This window comes from Salvia splendens, chromosome 4 (genome assembly GCF_004379255.2).
Source record: "Salvia splendens isolate huo1 chromosome 4, SspV2, whole genome shotgun sequence".
Classification (NCBI taxonomy): domain Eukaryota; kingdom Viridiplantae; phylum Streptophyta; class Magnoliopsida; order Lamiales; family Lamiaceae; genus Salvia; species Salvia splendens.
Window position 1 is genome coordinate 8,361,797 of NC_056035.1, and position 25,808 is coordinate 8,387,604.

General features: G+C 34.8%; 1 protein-coding gene across 1 annotated transcript; it reads right to left on the reverse strand.

The window, feature by feature from the left end:
* Positions 1–1,347: 1,347 nt before the first annotated feature.
* Positions 1,348–5,827, reverse strand: LOC121798341. Its single transcript, XM_042197282.1, has 8 exons — positions 5,577–5,827; positions 3,951–5,092; positions 3,765–3,855; positions 3,469–3,626; positions 3,337–3,388; positions 2,843–2,922; positions 2,644–2,737; positions 1,348–2,445 (listed from the first exon to the last, which is right to left on the reverse strand). Exons 2-8 carry the CDS (start codon positions 5,016–5,018, stop codon positions 1,916–1,918), a joined length of 2,073 nt encoding a protein of 690 aa, XP_042053216.1. The 5' UTR covers positions 5,019–5,092; positions 5,577–5,827; the 3' UTR covers positions 1,348–1,915.
* Positions 5,828–25,808: the final 19,981 nt, after the last annotated feature.

Here is a 25,808-nt window from a genome sequence, read left to right on the forward strand (position 1 = left end):
CCCACAATAACTGAACTCTTGTCTCATCATTATTAGTCTTGTTTACGCAAAGCTTCAAAAAAAATGAATGTAACCAATAATGGTGTCTACATCTTGAAGTTCAGCTTCGTTGAATGTTGAATAAATGTCACACTAGTCTATGCTTACGTGGCAGTAATAAATCTTTGGGTGGGCAGGCTAGGCTAGGCTAGCATTTAGTGTATGTTATTTAGTTAAATGTTCAAATAGTTAAAATAAAAATTATGCTTTTTAAATACCATAACAAGTCTAAATTATAATAGCATCATTTTATAAATAGAAAAATTATGAGGCTGAAAATAAAAATAGTCCGGGAAGTCTAATTTGGGCAATTCCCGTGCCGTGATGAAGTAAAACTGGGGAATCCAATCCTTTGTTTGAAGCAGCGTTAGGCGACGCGATGGCGGATACCAATGAATCTAACGGTAACAATCTGGCGAGGTGGTTCGGCACCAGCGTCGTGGCGGCGTTTTTCTCGTCGCTGGAGCGGTGCTCCTGCGTTAACATCGACGCTGACGACGACGACGACAACGACAACGACGATCCTCTCTTGATCACCACTTTTTACCCCGATCCAACTTCCTCTTCCTCTGGAGGCGAGACCAGTTTCGCCTCCGCCTCTCAGAATGTCCCCGCCTGATCGCTCTCGATTAGGCTTCATACATTCTCGTTTTGGTTTATTCAAATGCTTCTGAATATATGTATATATATATATATGTGTGTGTGTGTGTGTGTGTTTCTGATTAGGCTGCGATTGAGATGCACAAATATGTGTTGTGAAAATTAGGAATTAGGAGGGGTTTTTTTTTTGGTCTTATTTTGATGTCTTTGTTTCTCTTCAACTTGCGAAAAGAGGGCGTTAGAGACATGGAATTCCGAGAACTTGATTGTTCTGTATCTACTGCATTGCTTACATAATTGTCTGATTTTTTTCTACATGTGAATGTGATTTGTGGAAACTGGTTGCATTTATTTATAACTCGTATGAAAGAGAAGCTGATATGCTTGTGCGCTGATGAAACTAATGAGAATGAGCTATTATACACCATTTGCCCTTAAATATTTTGTTAAAGTTGGCTTTATTTTTTTATACCTAGTGCATTTTTTATATTCCAATTATTAAAATATCAAAGCTCAAATTGTTAATTTTCTCATCTTTCATTTGATGATGAGCTATTAAATGGAGAGAAAGCGTACTAATTGAAGTGCACTTTATCATCTAGCTCTTTGGATTATTTGCTGAATTTAATGTTATTTATCGAAGAGTACTAAAATTTAGTTGGCATAAAATTATGACATCAAAATAATGTGTAACATCTGAACCGAATGTGGAAACTCAATGGATTTTCAGCCTCTGTTGAGACAGAGATCCCAAATGTGGAAAGTCGTATTAATAATATGTGGGTTGAAATGGAAAAAGTATGGGTAAAATATACTCCCAATGAATAATAATAATAATACTACAGTACTATACAACCAAACTATCCATATATCTATAGTTATGCACATTCGCAAAACCTCTGCATCTGCCTGAATCTTATCCTCGGAGAGTTAGAAGAAGGCAAGCAATCCTTGCTTGTGAATGAATCCCAACAGTGGACAAGTCAATCAATCTCATTCATTATTCACACCACAAAACACATGACACAAGATGCCATTTCCATCTCTGGGCCACACCACCAACTTACCCTTTCATCAATCCAACATCATAATTCAGCTCAATCATACAAGTACACCCAACCAACCCCCCTACCCCCTGCCCCTTTCTCCACGGGACCAATTCGATCTCCATCCCCAAATACTCCTCCCACGACGTGCTAGGGGGGGTGGGGGTCCTCCCAATACGGCCAAATATGGCCTCGTGCAATCAATTTCCAGCCCACCCGACCTACCTGTCTTAAAGGGCCACAGGTAAACCATAATTAAGGAACGATCTGATCCGTCCATCCCACCCTGAGGTGACTATCACTAAACCCCATGCATGAGAGCTCGATGCGCTCTGGCAACACGTCTTGAGAAGCTTGTACTGAGATTTGCTGATTGGCGATGTCACAGCTCGTTGGCTGGAGACAGGAAGCTTTTCCTCTGGCCAAGTTGCGGATCCCTTTGAGCTCGCGTCCAAGAAATACTCTTGCCCCAAAGAGAGAGTGGATGAGGATGAGAAAGGCAATGGATTTGTCTGCAGTTGGTTCAATTTCAAGCCTTGTGGATCCTCTGACTTGCTAGTTTTGAAGCCAGGCCACGGTATGGCAACAGAGGCATCTGAGGAGAAGCACTCGAAGGACCTAACTGGTTTTGATTGCGACAAAGAGTCCCCCTGATTGGAGTAGTTCCACATATAAACATTGGAATCGTCTGATGCTGAGACAATATGGTTTCCATCGAAAGTAAATGAAGCACCACTCTGGTTTCCAGCATTTCTAGGGCCTGAACACAGAATAGATACAAAAATTGAGCAAATCTCCAAAAAAATGCCCTAGCTACCCTCTTGAATCAAGTGAACTATCACAAAACTGCCCATGTCAAAATGATATACAAAGTTCCGAACAAAATCAAATTAAAGTATGGTGTTAACTAAGTATATATATTATCTGATAACAAAACCAGAGCTTTTTAGAACCTTACCTTTGTACTTCCCAATCACCTTCACCCCATCAATAATTCTGACTTTTGAATCAGCAGATGTGACCAATATTTTGCTTGGATCTTGTGGTAAGAACTGCATTCACAAAAGACAACGATGTAAGAAACAAAATCATTGAAACAAAAAAGCTAATAGCTAAAGCAAATGACAATCTCAAGAAGCACTACACTATGGAGCAACCTGAAAGCCAGTTATCCTTTTGCAAGCTGACTTCTTCTTACTCGTTAAGAACATCTGAGCTCCCAACTGGAAATGATTATCTGATACAAGAAACACGAGCCGCCCAATGATTAGTCAACCCCCATCTCCATTTTGTTACACGTTAATCTACAAGGAAATCTCAAGTCCTACAGCACGTTGACTTCTCTCTAATATTATGGCTTAAAAATCATGCACACAGACCCACATCAGAGCTAAGGCTTCAGAGCTTATTATGAAATATTTTGATAAAAAAAAATACTTTTGTAACATATACGACATGCATAAACACTTTAATCATACAAAAGTCACATTCTCTACTCATTCACAATGTAAAGCATACACAAATGCCAAGAAAGGTTATGCCCAAATGTGGTATATAGTGGTGGTAGGATTTACACTACATAAACTTACAATATCATACGAGAGAATTATAGACCAAGAAGAAACTGTTAACAACTACGATGAAAATGTACCTGATGAGTGGAAAAGGTGGCATGTGCCAGCAATAGAACCAATAATACCCGCCTGCATTACAAAGCAAACAAATTGATAATCTTGCACTCTGAAGATGTAAAAATAAAACCTAAGGAGCAGTTTTAACAGACCTGGCCATCGGGGCGGTAAGAAACTGCACTGATAATGTCCCTTGTTTCGATCCAGTCAACAACTTTACAACCACCAATCGACCAAATCCGGGCCTTCCCATCTATTGAACCACTGATGAAGTAATCATCATTCACAGGGTTAAATTGGATGCAAGTCACTGCATAGCATCAAATTTATCATTTTAGCAAAGTAAACACACTAGTGTCAAACAAAACTTACATATTAGTTTCTGTGCCCTCCCAAATTAGCTTATTTTGATTAGTTCAGAGACAGAGTTATGCAGCTAGGTGTGTACCATAATCACTATGCTGGAAAACCTTGAGGCACTGATCAACTCCAACCCGCCAGAGACGGACAGTTTTATCAACAGACGACGATAGTAGACACTGCAAAAGAAAAACAAACATATCTTTCGTCTCAATGGAAAATTTCAGAATATAACATAACAAAATGATAACCACATTCCAAGCAAACAACATACATTATCCTTTGACCATGAAAGATCCAAGATCTCCCCACTGTGCCCATGGAACACGTGCAATGGCTTCTCGAGAATTCGAAAGACCTTTGAAGGGAAGACTATACAAGCTGATTCGTGTGTTCTTCCTCGGCTCTTGGACTTGTTACCTTTATCCTTTTCCACCATCAAAGGCCCCAATTCAGATAGATGATTGACGGAGAAATACACACACGATGGATCTGCATCCGGGATATCAACTGTATCCAATCTCTCATCCTCCACCACCTGCCAGATTCTGACAATCTTATCTTCACCAGCACTTGCAAGGTACTGTCCATCAAAGCTGAATTTCATAGCTGTGATCTGCCCCTCGTGCGCTTGAATTTCTTGCCCACTGAAGAGGGCTGAAAGCTCCTTCAACCTCCTCTGACAATGGCGAACTCTAACTCTCCAGATCCTCGACCCCTGCATCTGGCTTATGCCACAAGATCGAACACTCTCCTCTTTCATACCCCCACTCATCATACATGTCATCGAACGCAATCTACGCAGCCACCTCTTCTTCAAATTACTCCTTGATTTTGGTGTATTTACATTAGCCTCATTTCCCCTATCCACAATTTCATCAGCCGTGGAAGGCATTTGAGATGAAGAATCCAATTCCGCAGATGAGAGCAGCCACTCCAATCCCATCAATCGAGAATCTCCCCTCCTCTCATTCTCAAACTCACATCCACCACTAGCATTCCCATCCCCATTTCTACACAATCCCAGATCATCCGTGTCCCAACTCGAAACAGATGAACGGCTCGAAGAGAACTCATCTTCACTACCATAAGCTCTCAGCACGGCTCCACTATCCTCCAAAACTCTTTCAATATCTCCCATCACACAATTATCTACAGCTTGACTCTCAATCTCACCTAGGCTGATCCCAACCTGTTTGAAAAAATTCTCACGGCGCTCACCGACACTCTGTGGAGCATTAATCCACACCTCATATTCCCGATTCCTAAATTTGGGCTCTTCACCAATGTGCTCCAGCGCGTCAAAAAATTGAGAATCTTCGTCGGTGGTGAAGCTATCCATGATCTCTTAAGTTCAACCCATGAAAAATAATTGCAAGACCTAGGCAATGTGCTTATCCCTTTCCGAGATACAACCTTTAAACAACAAAGAGACACAAACTTAAGCTTAAAAAAATGAGGTAGAAACAAAGGAGGATGCACCACAACCAATATTTCAGCAAATAAACAAATAAAAGGGAGAAACATAAAACAAGCACAACTACTGCTAAATGCTAATTATCGCAATAAAAAAATGGGGGGAGAGAGAGCAATAGATCCAACATGGATCCCAATCCACACACATTGAACCTGGTGTCCCACATTTAGATATCTTCTCACATCAAAGAAGCGAACTCGATTACGTTTTTTAATACTACTACTATTATTCCTGAAATTTTAGCTTCAGGTTTTCCCATAAAATGAAACAACTAGCAACCCCCATAACCAAAAAATTTTTTTTTTAAGTAGGAAACCATATTGACAAAAAAAGAAGGAAAATCCTCATTCGAATTCCACGAGAAAGTGTAGGAACGGAAAGATGAAAAGTTTAGGGAGAGAGAAGATTGGCTGGCTCACTCACATGCGCAGTTTGATAGAAGAGAATTGCAGGGTGAAGAGAGAGAGAGAGAGAGAGAGAGAGAGAGAGAGAGTGAGTTTCTTGCTCTCTACAACGGAAGCAACGATAACGAGTGACCATTAAAAGCACTTTGTAAAAGGGGAGGACTTGGAATTATTGCTAAATTGATGGATCGGATTGTAGCGAGAATGAAAGTTGTAGTGTAAAGAGGCAAAAGCATAAAATCTCGATATCCGTGAATGAGGATGGCCCGAGAAACGAGATTTTGAGCTCAGTTTTTGTGCATACTAAATAGGCCAACTACCATACACACCCCAATTTTTTCCAACATTTCTTTTTTATATTGAGGCTAAATAAAGAAAATATCGTAGTGGTGTAATTATATGTTGTTACAAAAATTTAATATGCTCTTCTCAATCAAATTGCATGTCGATCACATTATTGCAATATGTAATCTGAAATTCTAAAAATGTGTGAAAGTTCATACATTAGTTGACAAATGATATATTTCTCATTAAATTACAAAATTTACATGATAACGCGTAAGATAATCGTAACAAAGTTCTTTGTAATATTTTTTTTGAAACCAGATTATAGTTAGTAATTAATGATTACGGTAGCAATAAGGAATTTTAGTAACTTTGTTTTAATGAAATATACTTTTCAAGTTACTATTTTGTTTGTTAACCACTTGGTGCTGCTGCTGCGGCTGCCTATCTAGAAAATGTAGTACATGGGACATTGAAATATATACTGTATATGTTTCCCAATAATGACTCATGGGATATTTCTTGTGTTTACAGTATTTAAATAATTGTGAAATAAATTATATATGAGTTAAATTGTGTGATTCCAGGCTATTCCTCTTTTCTTTTTTTTAACTGTTTGTGTAATACTCCTATCATAATGTGGAAAAGAACTTTATACATTGATACACTTTCTATCAATCATTCACATCCTAGATGTACAAATATATTTTGAGATACATGGGTTTGTTATCATAAGTTTATTTTTTCCCTTTTTAACTCAACTCATTTAATTTGCTGTCGATTGATCACTATACACTAATTGCTCAATTATCCATATTTGAATTTCATTTCGACATAAATCACTTTATAGTATATGTCTTTCAAAAAAATAGTGCATCCTAAAAATGTACACATCGCCAACATCCTAAAAATGTAGCTAATATTTAACAAACAAACAGAAAATAAACCCCAGTGTAACAAACATCTTAATTTAACAAACCGTGTTATTTCAAGAACTTGTGAAATAGTAAAACTTGTTTTACATAAACATCAAATATATATTCCATAAACTTGTTATAGAAAATGATTTAATAATGTTCCTAAGTTTTGTAGTAGTACATTTCAATGTATATATAAATAGGTACATATTTTAATGATAGAGTCAAATAAGTGAATATGGTTGACCCAAGTGGCAAGTAAGTATCCCAAAGAATCAAAGGTTTTTAACCTTTTCTACGTCCATATCGAAGTTTTCCAGAAACTAGTAGTAATAATATATACTCCATATGAAGTGATAGTTAACCAAAATTAGATTTAACTAAAGGTGAAAACATCGACACGATCGAGTATATTAAAGCCCATAAATTAAAATAATACCCATCACATAATTTAAATAATCCACTTCGGAAAAGTTAACGTTATTGGCCATTTAACTAATCCACACAGAAGTCAGAACATATACAACTACATTCTAATTGTTCTAGAATCATTTTAAATTGCAGTGTGAGTAAGAAAATTGTGAAGCCAATTTACTACAAGTAGAAATTTGCTTCAGATTTTACAACTCAATGTTAGCTATCAAGATATTTTGTAAGGTTATCGGTGCCTAAATACTACATAAACTATAGGCATATTTAGGTATTTGTCATGAATTTAGGATGTTAAATTAAATTCATAATTAATTATATCTAATTTTCAAAGTTTTGAGTTACAGTCAAATAGTAAAAAATAGACGTATAAAAATTAAAATCGAAGGGAAAAACAAATCCGTCGAAACGACATCGTTTGAATATTAAAATTTTAAATGAAAAAGAAAAAATCCAAATTAACCAATGTATAAGCCTATATTTCCTATAACGACTTCTCCCCCCCTCTCAAAATCCTTTTAGTCGTTGACATAGAGTGAGCCACCGTTGTCGACATCCTCCTTGCCTCCGCCCGCCCACGCTCCCTCCTAGACTCACAACTCACACACCAAACAACCACACAACAAATCCCCACCTCCAAAAATTGATTAAACTCCAAAAATAGTAGTAGAAGCCTTAAATCCGAAATGAAGTTTATGATAATTAGGCTTCCAATTAAGGGTAGGAATGAGATCGTGTTAAGGCATCTTCCTTTTTGGCCCAATCCGTTGATGAAAGATTTAGAGGATATAACAGTTAAAAAATAAAAAATAATAAATTAAAATTGATTAGTAATTAAAATATGTTTTGATATTTCGTGACTAAAACGACGTACTTTTGAGATACATAGATAGCCCGACGTGTAAGATTTTATTTGGACAAAAACTAATTTCTGATAAATAAAATGGCTACAAGATATGTACGTCCTAAATTTATGGGAAACCCCCAAATATAGTCACAAATCACACAATTCGTGTGCTTTGGCTCCAATAACAATAGTTTGTATGTTCATGCATTATTTTGATAGGAATTGACATGGATATTAAATAAAGTTGAGTTGAAGAAGATTTGAATTGTTTACTTAATTTAGTGATACACTGCAATTTAATTTAGGTGGCGTGCCTATGCGATAGAGAATGGGCGTGAGTTAATAAATAGGTAGACAAGCCGACAAGTTTGGATAAAATTCCAAAAATGCCCAGAATATGTTGAAGGGAGGTCAAAACCTATCTGACATATTCTTCAGTTATAGAGGGTATGGGTTGTCATTGCTTCCAATCATCTGTCTTCTCAGACACAATTTACACCTACAATTTATATCACCCGAGGGCACCCACAATACGGTGCACAATAGGTCGCCCGATGCCTCGGGCGCGCCATCATCTGCCACTGTGGGTACGCGGATGATGGACGATGTGTCGTCCTCACCCGATAGATAGTTCGCGCATCGTCCGCCCACTGTGGGCGACGCGATTGATAGCGCGGACGATGCAACGCGTTTTTGTTTTTTTTTTTTAATTCGAAAAATTCATTTATATAAATACTCCATACCCCACCTTCATTTGTAACGTTTTCATTCGCATTTTCACTCTCAATTTACACTAAAAAATGGATTCCGGTGATGATTCAAGTCCCAATAGTTCGATGTTTGGAGGTGGTGCACGTTGGCCGGGTACACAACCTGACGAATATCGGTCGTTCGCCCCCCGACACGCAGTACGATCACGAATTCAGTACGGATTCGTACGGTCTGTCTGACATGGAGCCGACTCCAACTCGCCCCGCCGCCCCTTCCCGCCGCGCGGCCGCCGCCCCCTCCGCCGCTGCTGCCCCGCCAGAAAGAAGCGGATCAAGTACCGGGCGTACAAGTTGCCACCTCCGCCAACGAATGAAGAGTACGCCCCCAGGAGGACGAACTACCAACCGGATGAAACCCTCGTCTTGGAGAGGTGTTGAGCGGATATCTCGGAGGACCCGATATTCGCGAACAACCAAAAGCAGCTTGCGTACTGGGAGCGCATCGCTGAGCGCTATAATGAGGCGAAGCCACCGAGCGCGTACAAGCGCCATAGGGAGCAGCTCCGCAAGCACTTGGATCAGGTAAAGAAGCAAGTCAACCTGTTCGCGGCGGAGCATGAGAAGTGCTCGAGGGAGCAGGGAAGCGGCGAGAGCCTGAGCGATGTGCGCGATGGAGTGTTGTTGCCGTACCAGTCCATGTACGGCGACGTCAAGCATTTCAATGTCTGGGCGCTCTTGAAGGACAAGCAGAAGTTCCAAGGCGGGATTCTGCACACCGGTGCGACAAAGAGACGAAGATCACCGACACTGGTGGTTACACGAGCAGCGAAAGCGGCGAATATCCGGTGGACCTCAACCGGACGTACACGGAGGATGAGAGTTCTGGCACACCGATGTCCTCCCGGCGTCCCGTAGGCGTCAAGGCTGCGAAGAACAAGGGGAAGGCGAAGGCGACATCCTCCTCGCAAGCCGCGGCCCCCCCATTGCCAATCCTGACCCCGTCGGCACTTGCCTACGCGGAGTTGGCAACGGCCTCGATGGCGTAGACGTTGTTGGACACGCATAATGCCCTCATGAAGTGTACGGACCCGGCCAGAGCCGAATACCTCCACGGGTTGATCAATGAGTTGCACCGGAAGTTGAGGCTTTTGTAGAGTAGTCAACTTTTTTTTCTAACTCGTGTAATTTTTTTTAATCAATGTAGTATTTGCCGTTTTTTAGTTAATCGTTGTGTTTTTTAATTAGTTTGCATTTATATATTTGAAAACATTTAAACTAATTAACAAAATAATAGTAAAACCTATAGGGCGCCCCACTGCTGATGCCCTCATTTATCAATTAGTTGGTAATATGTGCATATAATATATAGTGCTTATTAATGGAGTAATAATTCTTCTTCATTCCTTATTAATTAAAACACTTCTTTTACATATATTAAAAAATATATTATGTTAAATGCATGGTGAATAAAGTAAGAAAGGAAAAATAAGAGATACGAAAAAAGAATAAGGTACGAGAGAAATTTACTTTTTGCTAAAAATAAAAATAACTCAATTATCATAGAACTTAACAAAAAAAATGACTCAATTAACATGGGACATACACACTAGTTGGTACTCCCTCTAGCCCTGAGTATACATTCTTGGTTCGACACTGATTTTAATGTACAACTGGTAAAGTGAGAGAGATAAAAAGATAGTATGATAATGAAAATAAGTATTAGTGAAGAGTGAGATCCATAGTATTAGTAGTATAGTTAAATTTATAAAATTAATAAATTCATATTTTTTTAAAAAATAGGCTAAAATATATAATTTATATTTTTCAGGATAGAAGAACCACTCTCAAATACTTTGAATCAAAATATATAAGAGTACACCTCACCGAATATTCTCTGTCTCCTGGCAAACTAGAAATTCAAAACAAACAAATCATTTTCCACCATCCTTTTATGGAATTCTGAGGGAATTAATTCCTCAAAATAATTTTCTCCCTTTTCCCGCTACATTTCTGTTAACCAAGGGCCTTTTTTGACTAATAAGTTTTTTCATTTTTTTAATAGTTTTTTAGAATAATTCCAATTTCCAAATGGAGTATATATTTTGACAATTGTATTCGCAACATGCAGACTCAATATGTATTTCACTTTTTTCTTTGAACGGTGGAATTGTCTCATTAGTTATAAAATTATACTCTTTTCGTCTTATAAAAATAAAAAAATTTAAAAATGATTAGAATTTTACTGTATAATTGGTAAGGTAATAGAAAAATTGATTAGAATATTGTTAGTATAAAATGAGATCTATTTCATTACAAAGAAAATTTACTAAAAATGAAAGTGGACTAATTTTGTGATAAAATTAACAAAAATAAACTACTCCTTAAAGACGAAGAGAGTTAAGGTTTTGTCATACATATTCTGAACTCAAACTTTTTGCCTACAAGTTTATAACAATATAAAAACAAGTGAAAAAAAAGTCGTGCATAAAATTGATGATTGATAAGAAGTGTCCAAACTTCTTTGTCAAGTAAAAGGGATAAAGATGGGTTAACAAAGTCAAAAGTGATTAGTGTGCTTGTTACCATTCAATCAAACAACTTACTTTGATGCTTTCTTCATAAACATTATTTTAACAATTCTTTATTTGGTTATTCCCGACCACATTATTACAGCCGGAGTGTTTAGTACAGACAAATTTCCTACAAATTAGGTAAAAAAAAAGACGTTTTTCTACTACTTCATTAATGTTGGTCATAATTATTTGTCTTGTTTCTAATTTCCTATCCGAGCCTCCGAGGTGACACTCACACGAGGGGAAGTGTTGATTTTCACTCTTTTTTGCTCATTATTTCTAGTAAATAGGAGTATAATTAAATGTAGTAGTAGAGTGATTGAGTAAAAAGGGTAGTAAATTTTAAAGTAAAATAGAAAAGTTGAGTTTCGATACAACTTGACTGTGGCTCAATTATTATTTTAAATTTTATTTTTCAATCGACCTAATATTCGTGCAAAAAGGCTGGTCACTATGATAACGTGTCGATGAGAAATCATGCATTTAATTAGTGAACCATAAATAAATTATAAAAAGGTAACAAAACTTCTTTCACAAAAACTTGCTGAAATCGTCTGATTGTTCAAATCCCAAACGGCAAATATAATTGTAAATTATAGATATTTGATTTGTGTTAATAAGATTCAAATCTTGACAGGTTTGTATAAATTTTAGCTAAACAAAGCTATAACTTGTAACCATATATATGGATATCTGGAAAATTCTGTATATCACTTTCGCGCGACATCTTGTCATGCACCGCCAAGCACACGATTCTTTCATACGTATTTAAAGAAAGTAATTTAGTGTATACTGATAATTAATTATACCCATGATAATGATTAATGTCGCCGAATATTTAAATTTTGGTTAAATTGAAATTTATTCTCTGAATAATTGAATAGTTTCAAGAGATGAGCTAACATAAACAAATATTATGGCAAGCAACTCAAAAGAATAAAATTTTAAATAAGTAAACAATATGATGCATGAATCTACTAGTACAAATCACTTATAGTTTTAATTCTATAGGATATATGTTAGGTCAACACGGGTCCAATTATATTAAAATTTCATGTTTAGGAAGTTGATTTGTATTCTCATATTTTGTACATATAAAAAATAATTTGCAAGTATTACGACCATGCATGCTATTATATAAGGGCCAGTCAAAATAAAAACACATTAAACAAATATATGAAGTCACAATATGGTTGCACAAAAATAATCCTATAAAAATTTAATTTGAGACACTGGATTCTACCAAATATATGAAGTCACTGTGTTAAAAAAAAGTCTTGTTTCTTTATCTTGCGTAAATGCTATATTTAGGTTATTATAATTAAGTTGAGAGCAAATTTATATTTAATTGATCAACCTCTTGTTTTGTGGATTCTATGTGCTCATTCATGGTTTTCATCATGTCTAAAGTAAAATTCAATTCTCACCGAATTCCTATATATCTAAGTCTAACTATTTACATAACCAAATAATGTGGAGTAGTATTTAAATTAAATAGAAGGAAGGGGTTGCCTTGTTCATAAGCAAGAAATCATTCTCTCATAAAACCAAATATTCTCACGTGTACAGTTCATGGTATTTAGTTCTAAAATGCTCTCCGCTTTAATCTCAAACATAACCAGATTCTTTTAACTAACTATTGACCATTTCATTTAATTGCGTAACTAATTACGTATGCATATGTGTCCCCGATTAATATTATATTCTATCATAGTTTAATATTTCAATTCCAATGAAGCAAAGAAGTCATTAGATAAATAATTAAATAACCACATAGATAAACGGTCCATTTTATATTGCATACTATTATAGACGAGAGTTTTAGTCAATGTTTGAATTCCAATCTAACTATATGTCCACAAAGTATTTTCTTGGACTTGAATAGTTATTACTCAATTATTAATTTTGACGTGTTTTTAACTTGCTATATATACATCTCTCAAATTTGGTTTTGTTCAATATAACATCTGATAAAAACACTAGACGACTAAAGTATAATTAACCATTTGATAATCAAATCCAAGCATACAAAACATGATTTATTATAGTACGGAGTATTTTATTTGAAGGTAAAATGGACAATCGGTCGAATCTATCTTTCAATCGAAACAACTTTTTGTCACTTTGCAGTGATATATAGACTCCCTTTTTTTAGAGAGAAACCAATTAATGGCAATAATAAATTATTTATTCTAGCTATATAATCAATTGATTTCGAAATATATTAAGGTCATGGCTTACGTTGGGATCTTTTCCTTCAAAAAAGTCTCATTATGGACTAGTTGTTGCCGACTAAATATTGTTGATGGTTGAATTAATTAAATTATAGTAACGACTTCCCTAAGTTTGTAGTAGCAATTAAAAATTAGAGCACTGTAGTAGATCAATGTACATGCATGCATTCTGGGTGGCCGACACCCTAAAATTATGTGGTAATCAACATCATAATATCAAATATAGCTAATAGCAAGCTAATAGGGTTAATTCTCCGATGGTAAAGACCAAATACTACTAGTATATTCCTAATCTCTTATCCTATAAAACTTAGTATATAGTAAAATATACTCCATATGTATAGATGTCAAAGCAATCGTTATGTGTAAATGACGCTTCTATGCCACGTACTTTGGATTACATACAAGTATATTTTTCGACCATTTTTCAAAAAAAGTATAGTCTTTTTTTGGCAGACTTGACTAGGACGTTTTGGGTAAAATGATCTATAAAGTTGTTCACATATTTTGGTTTTAATCAAATTCAATTTTTTTATAATATATGTATCATATAGTATAGCATTATACATACCATAAAAATATCTTGTAATGGCATTAATTTAGTAAAAAATTTGCTAAACCTCACATATATATTCACACGTATTTTATTCCATTACCTACATCCATTGTTGATAAATAAAATCCAATAAATAATTTCAAATATATTTCGAAATAACTTTACTTTCACATGTTAGCTACACGTCAAATGTCACTAAATTGCGGGGCATATATTTATTTTATGACACAGCAGCTCAAGTTTTATTTTGTTGTAAATGAACGTGTACAATTAAAAGTTCTCATTTTATTTTTCTATTTTTATAAGTAGGTCACACATTTTATTAAATTATTTTATTCATATTTTATTATAAAATTAATACTCAATATAGATAGAAATTCACATTCTATAAACTTTTCCAATTTAGTTTTCATCATATTTATTTAAACTAAATCGAAAGACATTATATATTGACGCCCGGAGGAAGTATGATATATAACTAGTTTACTAATTTAATTAATTATTTAGTCTATTTTATTAGTATCCTAGTGGAGTGGAATTTTTTTTTTCTTATCGTTTTAATTATGATTCTAATTTTCTTTCCGGTTATGACTTGTTTTAGTTAATTATTTTCACACAAGTATCAAATTTTCAATAAAATTATCTGTCTTGAAGAGCATTTGTCATCTGCATTTATTATCCCGTGTCAATATTGATCACAACAACTCATATAACTTTTAATACTCCATAATGCAACGCATAACTACTATCAATGGAAACTGAATAATAAGGAAGAATTAATAGCTTCGTGAATTTAAATTTAAATATATTTTTGTAACTAGCTAGATCTCAATTTTAATTTGGTCTTTCTTTATTGGTTATAAACTTTAATTAGCTTGTTATAATTCAGTCAGCACAATAATTGATCTCAAATTTCAAGAATAGAATAAATATATAATTATTGACAGTCCCTACAAAAATACTTGTAACACGTTATGCTGCAAACCACAATAAAATTATGGATCTGAAGAAAGAACTATAAATTGGACAGTCTAAAAAAGTTATTCATATTTGGAAGAAAAACAATGCTAGGCTTGTTTTAACGGAAAATCCATCATGTCCCTACTTTGCATAAATCTCAAAATGATTTTGGAAAAAATAAAAGAAGAAGATATTTCTAAAACTTTTCGAGTAGATTTTGCTAAATCTATTTGTAAATTGTAACATTAGAGAAACTTCTAAATATTTCTGCCATTTTATGTTTTACAAAAGTGAATAACTAAATATACTCTAATTGGGAATTAGATTCTGGTCACCATCAAAACCTATAGATTTTTCAATATAAATTACCAAAAATAAGAAAAGAGTAACATGATCTGATACTATTTTTTTTCTCCATTACTTTATTTATTTCTAAGTATACATTTTAACTAAAAGAGAACGACAAAATGGTTAATAAATCGAGCCCAAATATACGCATTAATTTTCCATTGCATGGTTTTTATGTATTTTTTACTTTATCAGTAAATTCAGTTATATATATAATTATATTACTTGAAACAGATACACCAATAATAGACGCAAATTATACGAAATAAAATAAAGCACAATCAAATATTGTAGCTTATGAAAATGCACGGCCTATGACGTGACACGAGCCATGTTGTTGTTTTAAATATGATCACATACAGAATTTGAGAATTGACAGTAAGGAATAAAGGAAAATTAATATTTCCAATTGACGAAGAATTGTTTTTTACATTTGCTAGAAACCAATATTGAAATCCATCCACAAGAGCTTGGATGAATTGTCGAATTTCGAGTCAATTCAAAGATGATTTTGTTTCTGGCATTTTCCATGCCTCATTTTCGCAATCTATCAACTTCACCACCTATTTCTTAGAGATTGACACCTTGTCCTTCATTGTGCTCATATAGTGCTATAAATTTTCATTTAATTTGGAACTGTATAATATATGGAGTACTATTATATATTACATTCTCGACGATTCCATCAACCAATGAGTATATCATAATCTGTCAATACATAATTCAATGCTTTGACATCACTAGTCTTACCACTTAGATCACTGTATATGACTTATTTTGAATGGATATTATTATACATACATCATCGTAAAGTATAAAATGCATTAATTAGTTTTTGTTAGTTTGAGGTTAGGAATAGTGAGGTTTGAACAATAGAGGCATTATCATATATAGAATTACATTGTCATACATATGCATTATTGTATACTATGAGCTAGAAGAATCAATGATAGTTATGGCTTCTAATTCCATCACTAAAGATGATTAATATTGAAGAATTAAGGATCGGTAATTCTATGAATGTATTGCTTAATTATTGTGTGCTAGGGTTACAATTCTTATTGATACAATCAATCCCTCCATATGGTAAGGAGATAACCTAGCTATGGTAAGAATCACTTTGTGATCAATTGTCTTAATTACATGATTTCTTTCCAACACTCCCCCTCAAGTTAAGTAACGGGATTCCCGATCCTTAACTTGCTCAGTACTCCTTTGAATGATTTGGAGTTTACTGCCTTGGTTAGAATGTCTGCTAGCTGATCTTCTGACTTCACATATGGAAACTCGACAATTCGGGCTTCAATTTTCTCCTTGATGAAGTGTCTATCTACTTCCACATGCTTAGTCCTGTCATGCTGGACTGGATTCTCGGAGATGCTGATCGCGGCTTTGTTGTCGCAGAATAATCTACACGGTTTCGACACCTTCTGGCAGCTTGTCTTTTACCCATGTCTCGTTTTTCATCAATGCTTTCATTTCTGTTTCCATGGCCTCTCTCCAGTGTTTGTGCCTCATTGCTTCTTCCGCAGTTTGCGGAATTTCTTCTTCCTCATACAGTGCTGCCTCAAATGCGCGAGCCATCTTGCTCAAATTCCCTTGCACAAAATTTGCAACCCCATATCTGCTTTTGGCACCAATCTTCTCAGGGGAGTACCGCTTCGGGGGAATCCCTCGAGTGCTTCGATTTGGGAGGACATATCTCCCAGTGTCACTATCAATGGTATTATCTTCTTCTTCCTCTTCTGCAGGGTTAGTACTATCCACAGTATTTTCTTCAGATGGTGGTATAGGAGATACCTGGGATACCGGTTGAGGTTGATCTTGAGGTGGTTGAGGAGACTCTGGTGGGGAGGCCTGTTCGGCGGCAGTGACTGCGACAGTCTCTGGTGGATTCTCAATTGAAGGACTTGGATGTGACACAAACCAACTTAGACAGTCCCTATGATTAATTTCAGAATTCTGCTCCCCCTGACTGCGAAGGTGGTGAGTGTAAAAGAACTCGGTTTCTGAGAAGGTGCAGTTTATGGTGGTAAAGACCTTCCTGGTACTTGGGTCAAAACAACGGTACCCCTTCTGGTTGATTCCATACCCCACAAAGACACACTTGGTAGCACACGGAGAGAATTTTGTTCGTTCATGTTTAGGAATATGGGTATAAACTACGCATCCAAACACTCTGGGTGACAGACTCTGGGATTCGGGTATTTTAGCTTGTTGGGAAAGGACGTCAAGGGGTGTCTTTTTGTGAAGGATTTTTGTGGGTAATCGGTTTATGAGGTAGATGGACGTTGCCACGGCTTCTGGCCAAAGAAAGGCTGGGACTTTGGAGTCAATCATGATGGCTCGGGTTACTTCTAGAATTGTTCTGTTCTTTCTCTCGGCTACCCCATTTTGTTCGGGTGTATACGCACACAAAGTTTGATGAATAAGGCCCTTTTCCCGGAAAAAATCATTCATATCACTGTTGACAAATTCCCTCCCATTATCGGACCTAAGGATTTTTATGGTGGTTTGAAATTGAGTTTGAATCATATGGAAGAAAAGGACAAATTTTTCAACCACTTCAGATTTGTGTTTCAAGAAATAAACCCATGTCATCCTAGTGCAATCATCAATAAAAGTCACAAAGTATCTAAATCCCTTTCCCCCAACAACTGGCGCAGGGCCCCAAACATCAGCATGCACAAGTTCAAACATAGATTTCATACGAGAATGCGAAGGTTTAAAAGATTGTCGGTGGCTCTTGGCCAAAACACATGTCTCACAGGAAAAATCTTTAGGAATTTTAAAGTTAGGAAACAAAAGTTGAAAATAACCATAAGAAGGGTGTCCTAATCTTTTGTGCCACAGCCAAGCCTCTTCTCTTGTAGATCCGTGAGCTAGCATTGCACTGCCATGTTGAACTACCCCATCCACGTAGTAGAGTCCATTGTTCTCAGTGCCACGCCCAATGATCTTCCTCGTCCGAATATCCTGCAAAACACAGCAATTTGGATCCATCAGAAGAGTGCACTGTAGTTCCCGTGTGACATGACTAACCGACATCAGTCGTTGGGACAAGCTTGGCACAAATAAGCAATTTGATAGTCGAAGGTTCGGAGAAATTTCTATGGTTCCTGCCCCTGCTACTGTAATTAACTCCTCATTTGCAGTTCTAATAAAGGTTTTAGTGACTTCACTAAACTCGCTAAAATCCGCTCTTTCAGGGGTCATAGTATCTGTGGCTCCACAATCAAAAATCCAACCTCTTTTATCAATCCTATCATTATTTTGCACGTTGTATGCAGTGGAAATATTTAATAAGGGTGCAAAACGGTTTTGGATATTAATTTGGGCAACTCTAGGGGTTAATTTCGGATTTTTAGCAAGTATGGGGGGTTTTTCAAAATAACAGGAATCTGGGGGTTCTACTTTAATATGGTGGGGTCTATTATGTAATATGGGAGAGTTATGGTGATAAAAACATAATAGATGGGATTTATTAGGGTTTGATCTTTGATCAAACCCTTTACCTCCGCCGTTTCTCCAATTCGAGCTCTCGGTCCCTGCTCCGGTTCGCTCCACAAAATCCCCGATCCGGATGCCGCTCCTGCCGCCGCTGCTACCACCGCCACCGCCGATTTCTGGCTGGGGAGTATTACCGGCTGAATTTCCTCCATCGATCGCCCCTTCTCGATTCTGATTTGGGGCCTGTCGCTGACTGATTTCCGCGACTCCGACGACGGCGAGCTTTCCTTGGGCTCGTGCTCGCTGTTTCTCGTCCCACCATTCCGGGTAACCTGCCCAGAGAAAGCAAGTCTCCCTCGTATGCTTGGTTTTCCCGCAATGGGAGCACCACAGTTTGCTCTTGTCCGGCCTCCCTCCGTTACCTGCGGTCTGGTGGTGGTTTCCGGCTGGCGGCGGACGCTGCTGGCTCCCTATCGCGACTTTCATTAAGCGCGACCATAACGGGTAATTCTTCCCGTTCAATTTGAACGCCACGGTAACGTTCTTGTTTGTCCTCAATGTTGAGGATTCTGTCGTTGGCTTCTCTTCTGCCCCGTCTGACATTTTGGTTGAGGTTGATTGTGTTTGATTTTAGGTGAAGGCCGAGAGGGGTATTACACGGCGATGATGAGATTTTTCTAAGCCGAGGATCCTTTTCCTGCTCTGATACCATGAAGAATTAAGGATCGGTAATTCTATGAATGTATTGCTTAATTATTGTGTGCTAGGGTTACAATTCTTATAGATACAATCAATCCCTCCATATGGTAAGGAGATAACCTAGCTATGGTAAGAATCAATTTGTGATCAATTGTCTTAATTACATGATTTCTTTCCAACAAATATGACTACCTCTCTATTCTAAATGACAAAATGTCCTTTCAAATAACTTCATCAAAAACTTAATTCAGGGAAAATGGACAAAAATGTACAGCTTTAATTAATTAAATTAGCTATAATGAGTATAAATAGATGCCGTCGCAAAATAATGTTGTTTATCCTAATATTTAACTGTATATATAAGGACAAAAAATTGAATTGTCAATTCAAGATGGAAGTGAGATTAGCTTTCATGATATTTGTAATTAATTTGTTTGTGTGCGTGCGTGCGTGCGTGCACTTTGAATATTACTAGTATTATTTTTCTGAGTTCGAATGTGATTAATTTTGGTTGAAGACATTGATAAGATGCATTGAACATTTTATTTTATCTGCTAAGTGCATGCTGGCAATGATCAAAGCTGCAGTTGACTTCTTCCTAGATCAGATTTATAATATAATTCCGATGCATCTTTTTATTCCGTTTTGCATTTAATTTTAGAGTATATCATATTCATCCATCGTGTATGTTGTTGTTGCTATCAGAATACTATAACAATAAATATCCAGCGGTACGTATGTATGTATACATGCAATGATTTTTATTAATTAATAAAATTACAAAATATGAAATGCGAATCCCAACAAGCTAGAGTAGTATAGCGGCTAATTAGGATTAAATAAATAATGGAAGTGTACCGCAAAAAAAAATACTCTAAATCAATTTTTTTTAAAATTATATTACTACTATTATCCTGTTGCGCAATAGTAATAAAGAATCGACAGTTAGTAAGAAAGTAAAAGCGATTATCCAAATAGAACAATTAATTAATTGTCTTTTCGCCAAAATTTCGGGCTCTAAATAGTGAATATTTGAGCTTTTACGTAATTATTTAATTTTCTACTATTTTTGATCATGTAAGGAATAGTGGTTGAATCAAAATCATTCATCCTTATTTTTGAGTTCCCTCATGAGGAGGCATAATAATTATTCATTTGACATTAGGATTTGTAAAATTAACACTAATCTTTTTAAAATAAAACTAGAAGCAAAAGAAGAAATGATATTGCGTTTATGTATTTTGATTTTTGAAGATGGGATTCATTAGTGAATTCCGTGTGTGAGTGAAAAAAAAGGTGGTGGCGAAAATGAGTAATAAAAAAACAGTACTAGTATTATAGTAATAAAAAGAGAAAAGATACACATATATATATATATACATACAAAATAGAGAGAAAAGAGGGTGGTGGAGAGGGGGCCGTTGATGGCGCCAGTATACCCACTAACCACTTTGTCTTTTGCCAATTGCCACCACCTCTCTTTCAATGCTCCTTACCTTTTGCTTTCTAATTATTGCACACTCTCTTACACTAATAATACCTTCATTCATTTACTCTCTTTTCCTTTCCCATATAAATATAATGGATGCCATTTTAATTCTGACTCCACTCTAACATACTATTAACCTTGCATGGGTCAAATAAACCGGAGGAATCACCATACTTTGCTCTAATTGCATGTTCTATCATAACCATGTGAGAGGTTAATTTAGAACCATTTATCGATCATCAATCTATTTCATGGTTTTAAATATGAGAATATTCTTTAAAATATATTCTATCAAACTAAAGAGCTTTATGAGAAAAACCTTACAAATCGTAGAAAATTTATCACCTATTGCTAACCTTCTAATTGTTGACCTATTGTGGAGATTCAAGCTTTTTATAAGTTATAAGTTGACATAAACTCTTTTTTTTTCTACCCATTTATTTTGCATGGCATAAACTCATTTGCCCACCATTTTTCATTTTTTGTTTTCAATAATCCAATGGTGATTCATTGTCCTTTGTGAAGACTTGAAGGTGTTTATTTGTTGCGTCTTTAATTCATGACTCTCCTTAGCCTTTCAGAGTTTCATTCTTTCAAGTTTGCCAGAAGATATTACATTAGACTACATATCTCAAATGTGGAGAAGTTTCTATTCATCATTTTATTATTCCTTTTGTTTCTCAATGTAAACACTTATAAACTCTTATTATAATCACTACTAATAGTGCAAAAATAGAGAAAAATAAAATTTGTAGTCCGCCACATATTATAAATGAAATTTGTTTTTGTTAATAATTTCGTTTTATTTGTTTTTATCGGCGCTTATTGTCAATAAATTTATTTTTGTTTAAAATTTCTTTTCATTTGCTTTTCTCCGCCACTTATATTGTTTATCATTGCTGATATTTAACCAAAATAAGCGAGAGATAAAAGCAAAAAACTAACAGCAAAGAAAAAAAAATAATTGAGCATCATTATTTTAATTTCAATGTTTTAGTCCCATCAGTTACGGAAATCATTATTTTAATTTCAACATTTTAGTTCCAACAGAGATATCATTATCGTTATTAAATTTAAGTTTAATAAAATTAAATACTTAAAACCTTAAAATAATTATCATTAGGACACTTCCTAATTGTGGTGTTACTTCATTATCTCGTGCTGTGGGTACTAAATTAATTTAATTTTGGACACATGTGCATGTACATTTTGTCCACAGCAGAAACCACACTTATATGATAGGTATGGTATAGGTGTCGGTCGGATAGCACAACATTTTACATTAAAACATCATAATTAAATGCATAAATAATGTGTTAATACACTACACTTGTAATTAAGGTAGGTTTAATTGTCTGATGTTTTGAGATTAGTGTGTATCATAAATGCATGTGGAGAAAGTAAGAAGGAACATTTAGTAACTAAATGTATTTGGTGGAATAGTAAAAACAATGGTACCGTAAATGGAAAAAACATAGTAGTTGATGGCCATGAAAAGCACAAAGTAGTGTTTGGATGACTCCATTGGAATCCGAGTTTCTGGACCCAAAATCTATGCTCACTCAACTTTCTGACTGACAAATTGTGGTCACACCCAAACAGAGATCCGATTTCAAATTGTCATCTTACAACAAGGCCAAACACTCATCATTCCTTCTCATACTAAAAGATGCTATCTTGAAACTCAGACTTATACAATTTGTACACACAATAAAAATGTAAATTCCTATTCCCCATTCACCTAAGAATACAATGAATTTCTCATAATTGACAGTGTACCTTTATTTAATCAGCGGTTAAACTGAAAAAAGGGGGATAAAAAATGTTGCTAGAGAATTGGACCACCCTAAGAAATTGAAGAAAGTTGGACAGGAGTGGTAGACATAGGGTGGTCCTTTTGCTTCGTAAATATAAGGTAAAAGTTGTTGCCTTCACTGCCACTCTGAGCCCTTTGGATCCCAACCACATTGTTTTAAATTTTTTCATGATAAAGCATATTCATGAGTAATGGGAATAAATTTATGGAATTGTCAAATTTATCGGGCTAAATATTATGAATAGAAACAAACACTATCTATTTATATTCTTATAACATGGGCCAAATTTGAAGCCCACCTTATTTTCAAGCCCAAATAAATCTTTCTGTCATATCTAAAAAAACTCAATTTGTACATACTTAAAAATGTTCGAGACAGATTTGACAATTGTTTCACCTTCAGAAAACTAAATTAAATTTGAAGATTTTAACAACTGAATTTGATGTAGGATTTAGTAATAATTTTAGGAGTTGTGTTTAAAATAAACATCTTTTACTAAATAGAGGCTTCAATTTCGGACGGATATTGATTTATAATATATGGGCTATATCTTAAATTACTCTTACAAAATCAGTTAATTTATAGAAGATTTTTTCGGCCTTTTCACAAAAGGTTGTGATGGGCCTTTAGGCTTTTAGGCCACCGTGGTATCCAAACGTTTCATTAGGCCCAGTTAGGCGACCCGTCATAAGGTACTACGTACGGAGTACTAATTTTTATTCTGTGTATTTGTGAATCGAGTTGTAATATCATTTTGAATTTTTCTTATTAACTAATTATTATTTGCTTTAATAAATATGAGATTAATAAAATATTTTATGTCCTTCTCAGATAATGGAACCTCAATATATTAATTACGAAGATCAAGTTGAATTAAAACATTGATATTATCATATTTTTAGGGATGTTCGGTTTGCAAGATTGTATTCCGGATTAAATATATAGTGGGTTTGGTTCATGAAATAACTCAATCCTAGATGATATCATGAGATAATTAAGTTATAGCTAACTCCATATTACTAAAATAATTTCACAACTCAATTTCAAATTATATCTTGATACTCCCTCCCTCCCGAAAGAATATGCACTTTGGATTCAGTACGAGTTTTAACGCAAAATTGGTAAAGTATAGGGAGATAGAAAGAAAAAGTAATTAAAGTATTATCAGTGGAGAATGAGTCTCAATTCATTAGAGAGAAAAAACTTTCTAAAATTAGAAATTGCATATTCTTGTGGTACAGACTAAAAAAGAAAGAATGCATATTCTTATGGGATAGATAAAATATTATTTTATCTAGAAAATCGAACATTGTAAAGCAATATTTCTCTCATATTGTTACGTCGTCTATTGAAAAAAAGGTTTATTTTTTCCTTTTTATTCCCCAAGCAATTAAGTGGCCACACAGTTAGATTTCGATGTGATTGTGTCTAATTATCCATCCACGCGAATGGGACCCAGCCTTCAATATGCATTATTTAATTTCATAAATCTGTTAATCACACAAATAAAGTGATGTACTAGTAGTAAATGTTAAGATAAATTATGAAAAATAGTCAAATTTTAGTTTGTCTAATACTCTTTCCGTCCTATAAGAATATGCACCCTTTCTTTTTTAATTCGTCCCACAAAAATATGCACTTTCTAATTTTGGAAACTATTTTCTCTCCATTGAGGTGAGATTCATTCTCCACTAACAATACTTTAATTATTTTTTCTCTCTACCTCTCTCTTACTTTACTAATTTTGCATTAAAACCCGTGTCAAACTCATAGTGCATATTCTTTAGGGACGGATGGAGTATGTTTCAAAATCTAAAAAATAAATCATGGAAGATAAAATTTTCTTAATTATCCCATCCTTATAATTTACGGCAAATTACACACTGATATAGCAGCTGATTTTATTTTACGAGGATGAAACATAGTTTAGAACTTAATTTGATTATTATCGTTTTGCTTAATATTCCCGTGATTCAAACACAATTTTGTATGAAACAATTCATATATTCTCTAAGAACAAATTAAAACTATTAACACATTTAAAATTTAAGTAAATTAATATGTTCCTAATTAATCTAGTCATTTATATTTTTAATAAAAGTTTTTTTTTATAAAAAATAAATAAACTCAATCAATAAGAAACGGATGAAGTTGTATATACACAATGACAATGGGTTCTTGCACGCACTTTAATAATTGAGTTGAGAGCGAGGAATATTCAAAATAATAAGTTTTGACGTAATTACGTGCTTAATCATTGTTAAGTATGATCAAAACCATGCATAATTGCATTAATATATGGAGAGAGTCAAGTCAATAAGAACGAATACTCAAAACGTGCATTTGCGTGAGGAACTTCATATGCCTTTTGTGTGGTCCAGCCCAGGAGACTTTTATCGTTCTACAAAGACTAGTAAATATTTAGTGGCATTTGGGTAGGATGATAAGAGATACTAGTAACTAATAAAATAGGAGTAATTTATATATAGTGAACAAAGATAGAATATGCATATATCTAAAGGATTCATCGTTTATGATGAAGCAATATATAATTGGTGTTTAGTTTATAATTTATATGATTTGATCACCAAATTGAATTAATAATTATTTTATCACCTCAATGTAAAGTTAAGAGTGATATACTTCTTCTATTCCATAAAATATGAGAATTTCCATTTATGAAAAATTATCCCCAATTCCTTACGCATATATATCAATTTTATTTACAACATATAACACTATGACTCACCATTATAACTCATTAAATACTAATAATAATGTAGGTCATTTATCCACTAATACTACTTTAACTATCATTCTCCACATCTCTCTTACTTTATTAATTGTAAATTAATTTTCGTGTCATTTTAGATGCACATATTTTTATGGGATGAAATGAGTATATTTTTTTATTCATCCTCTAATTTATAACTTATT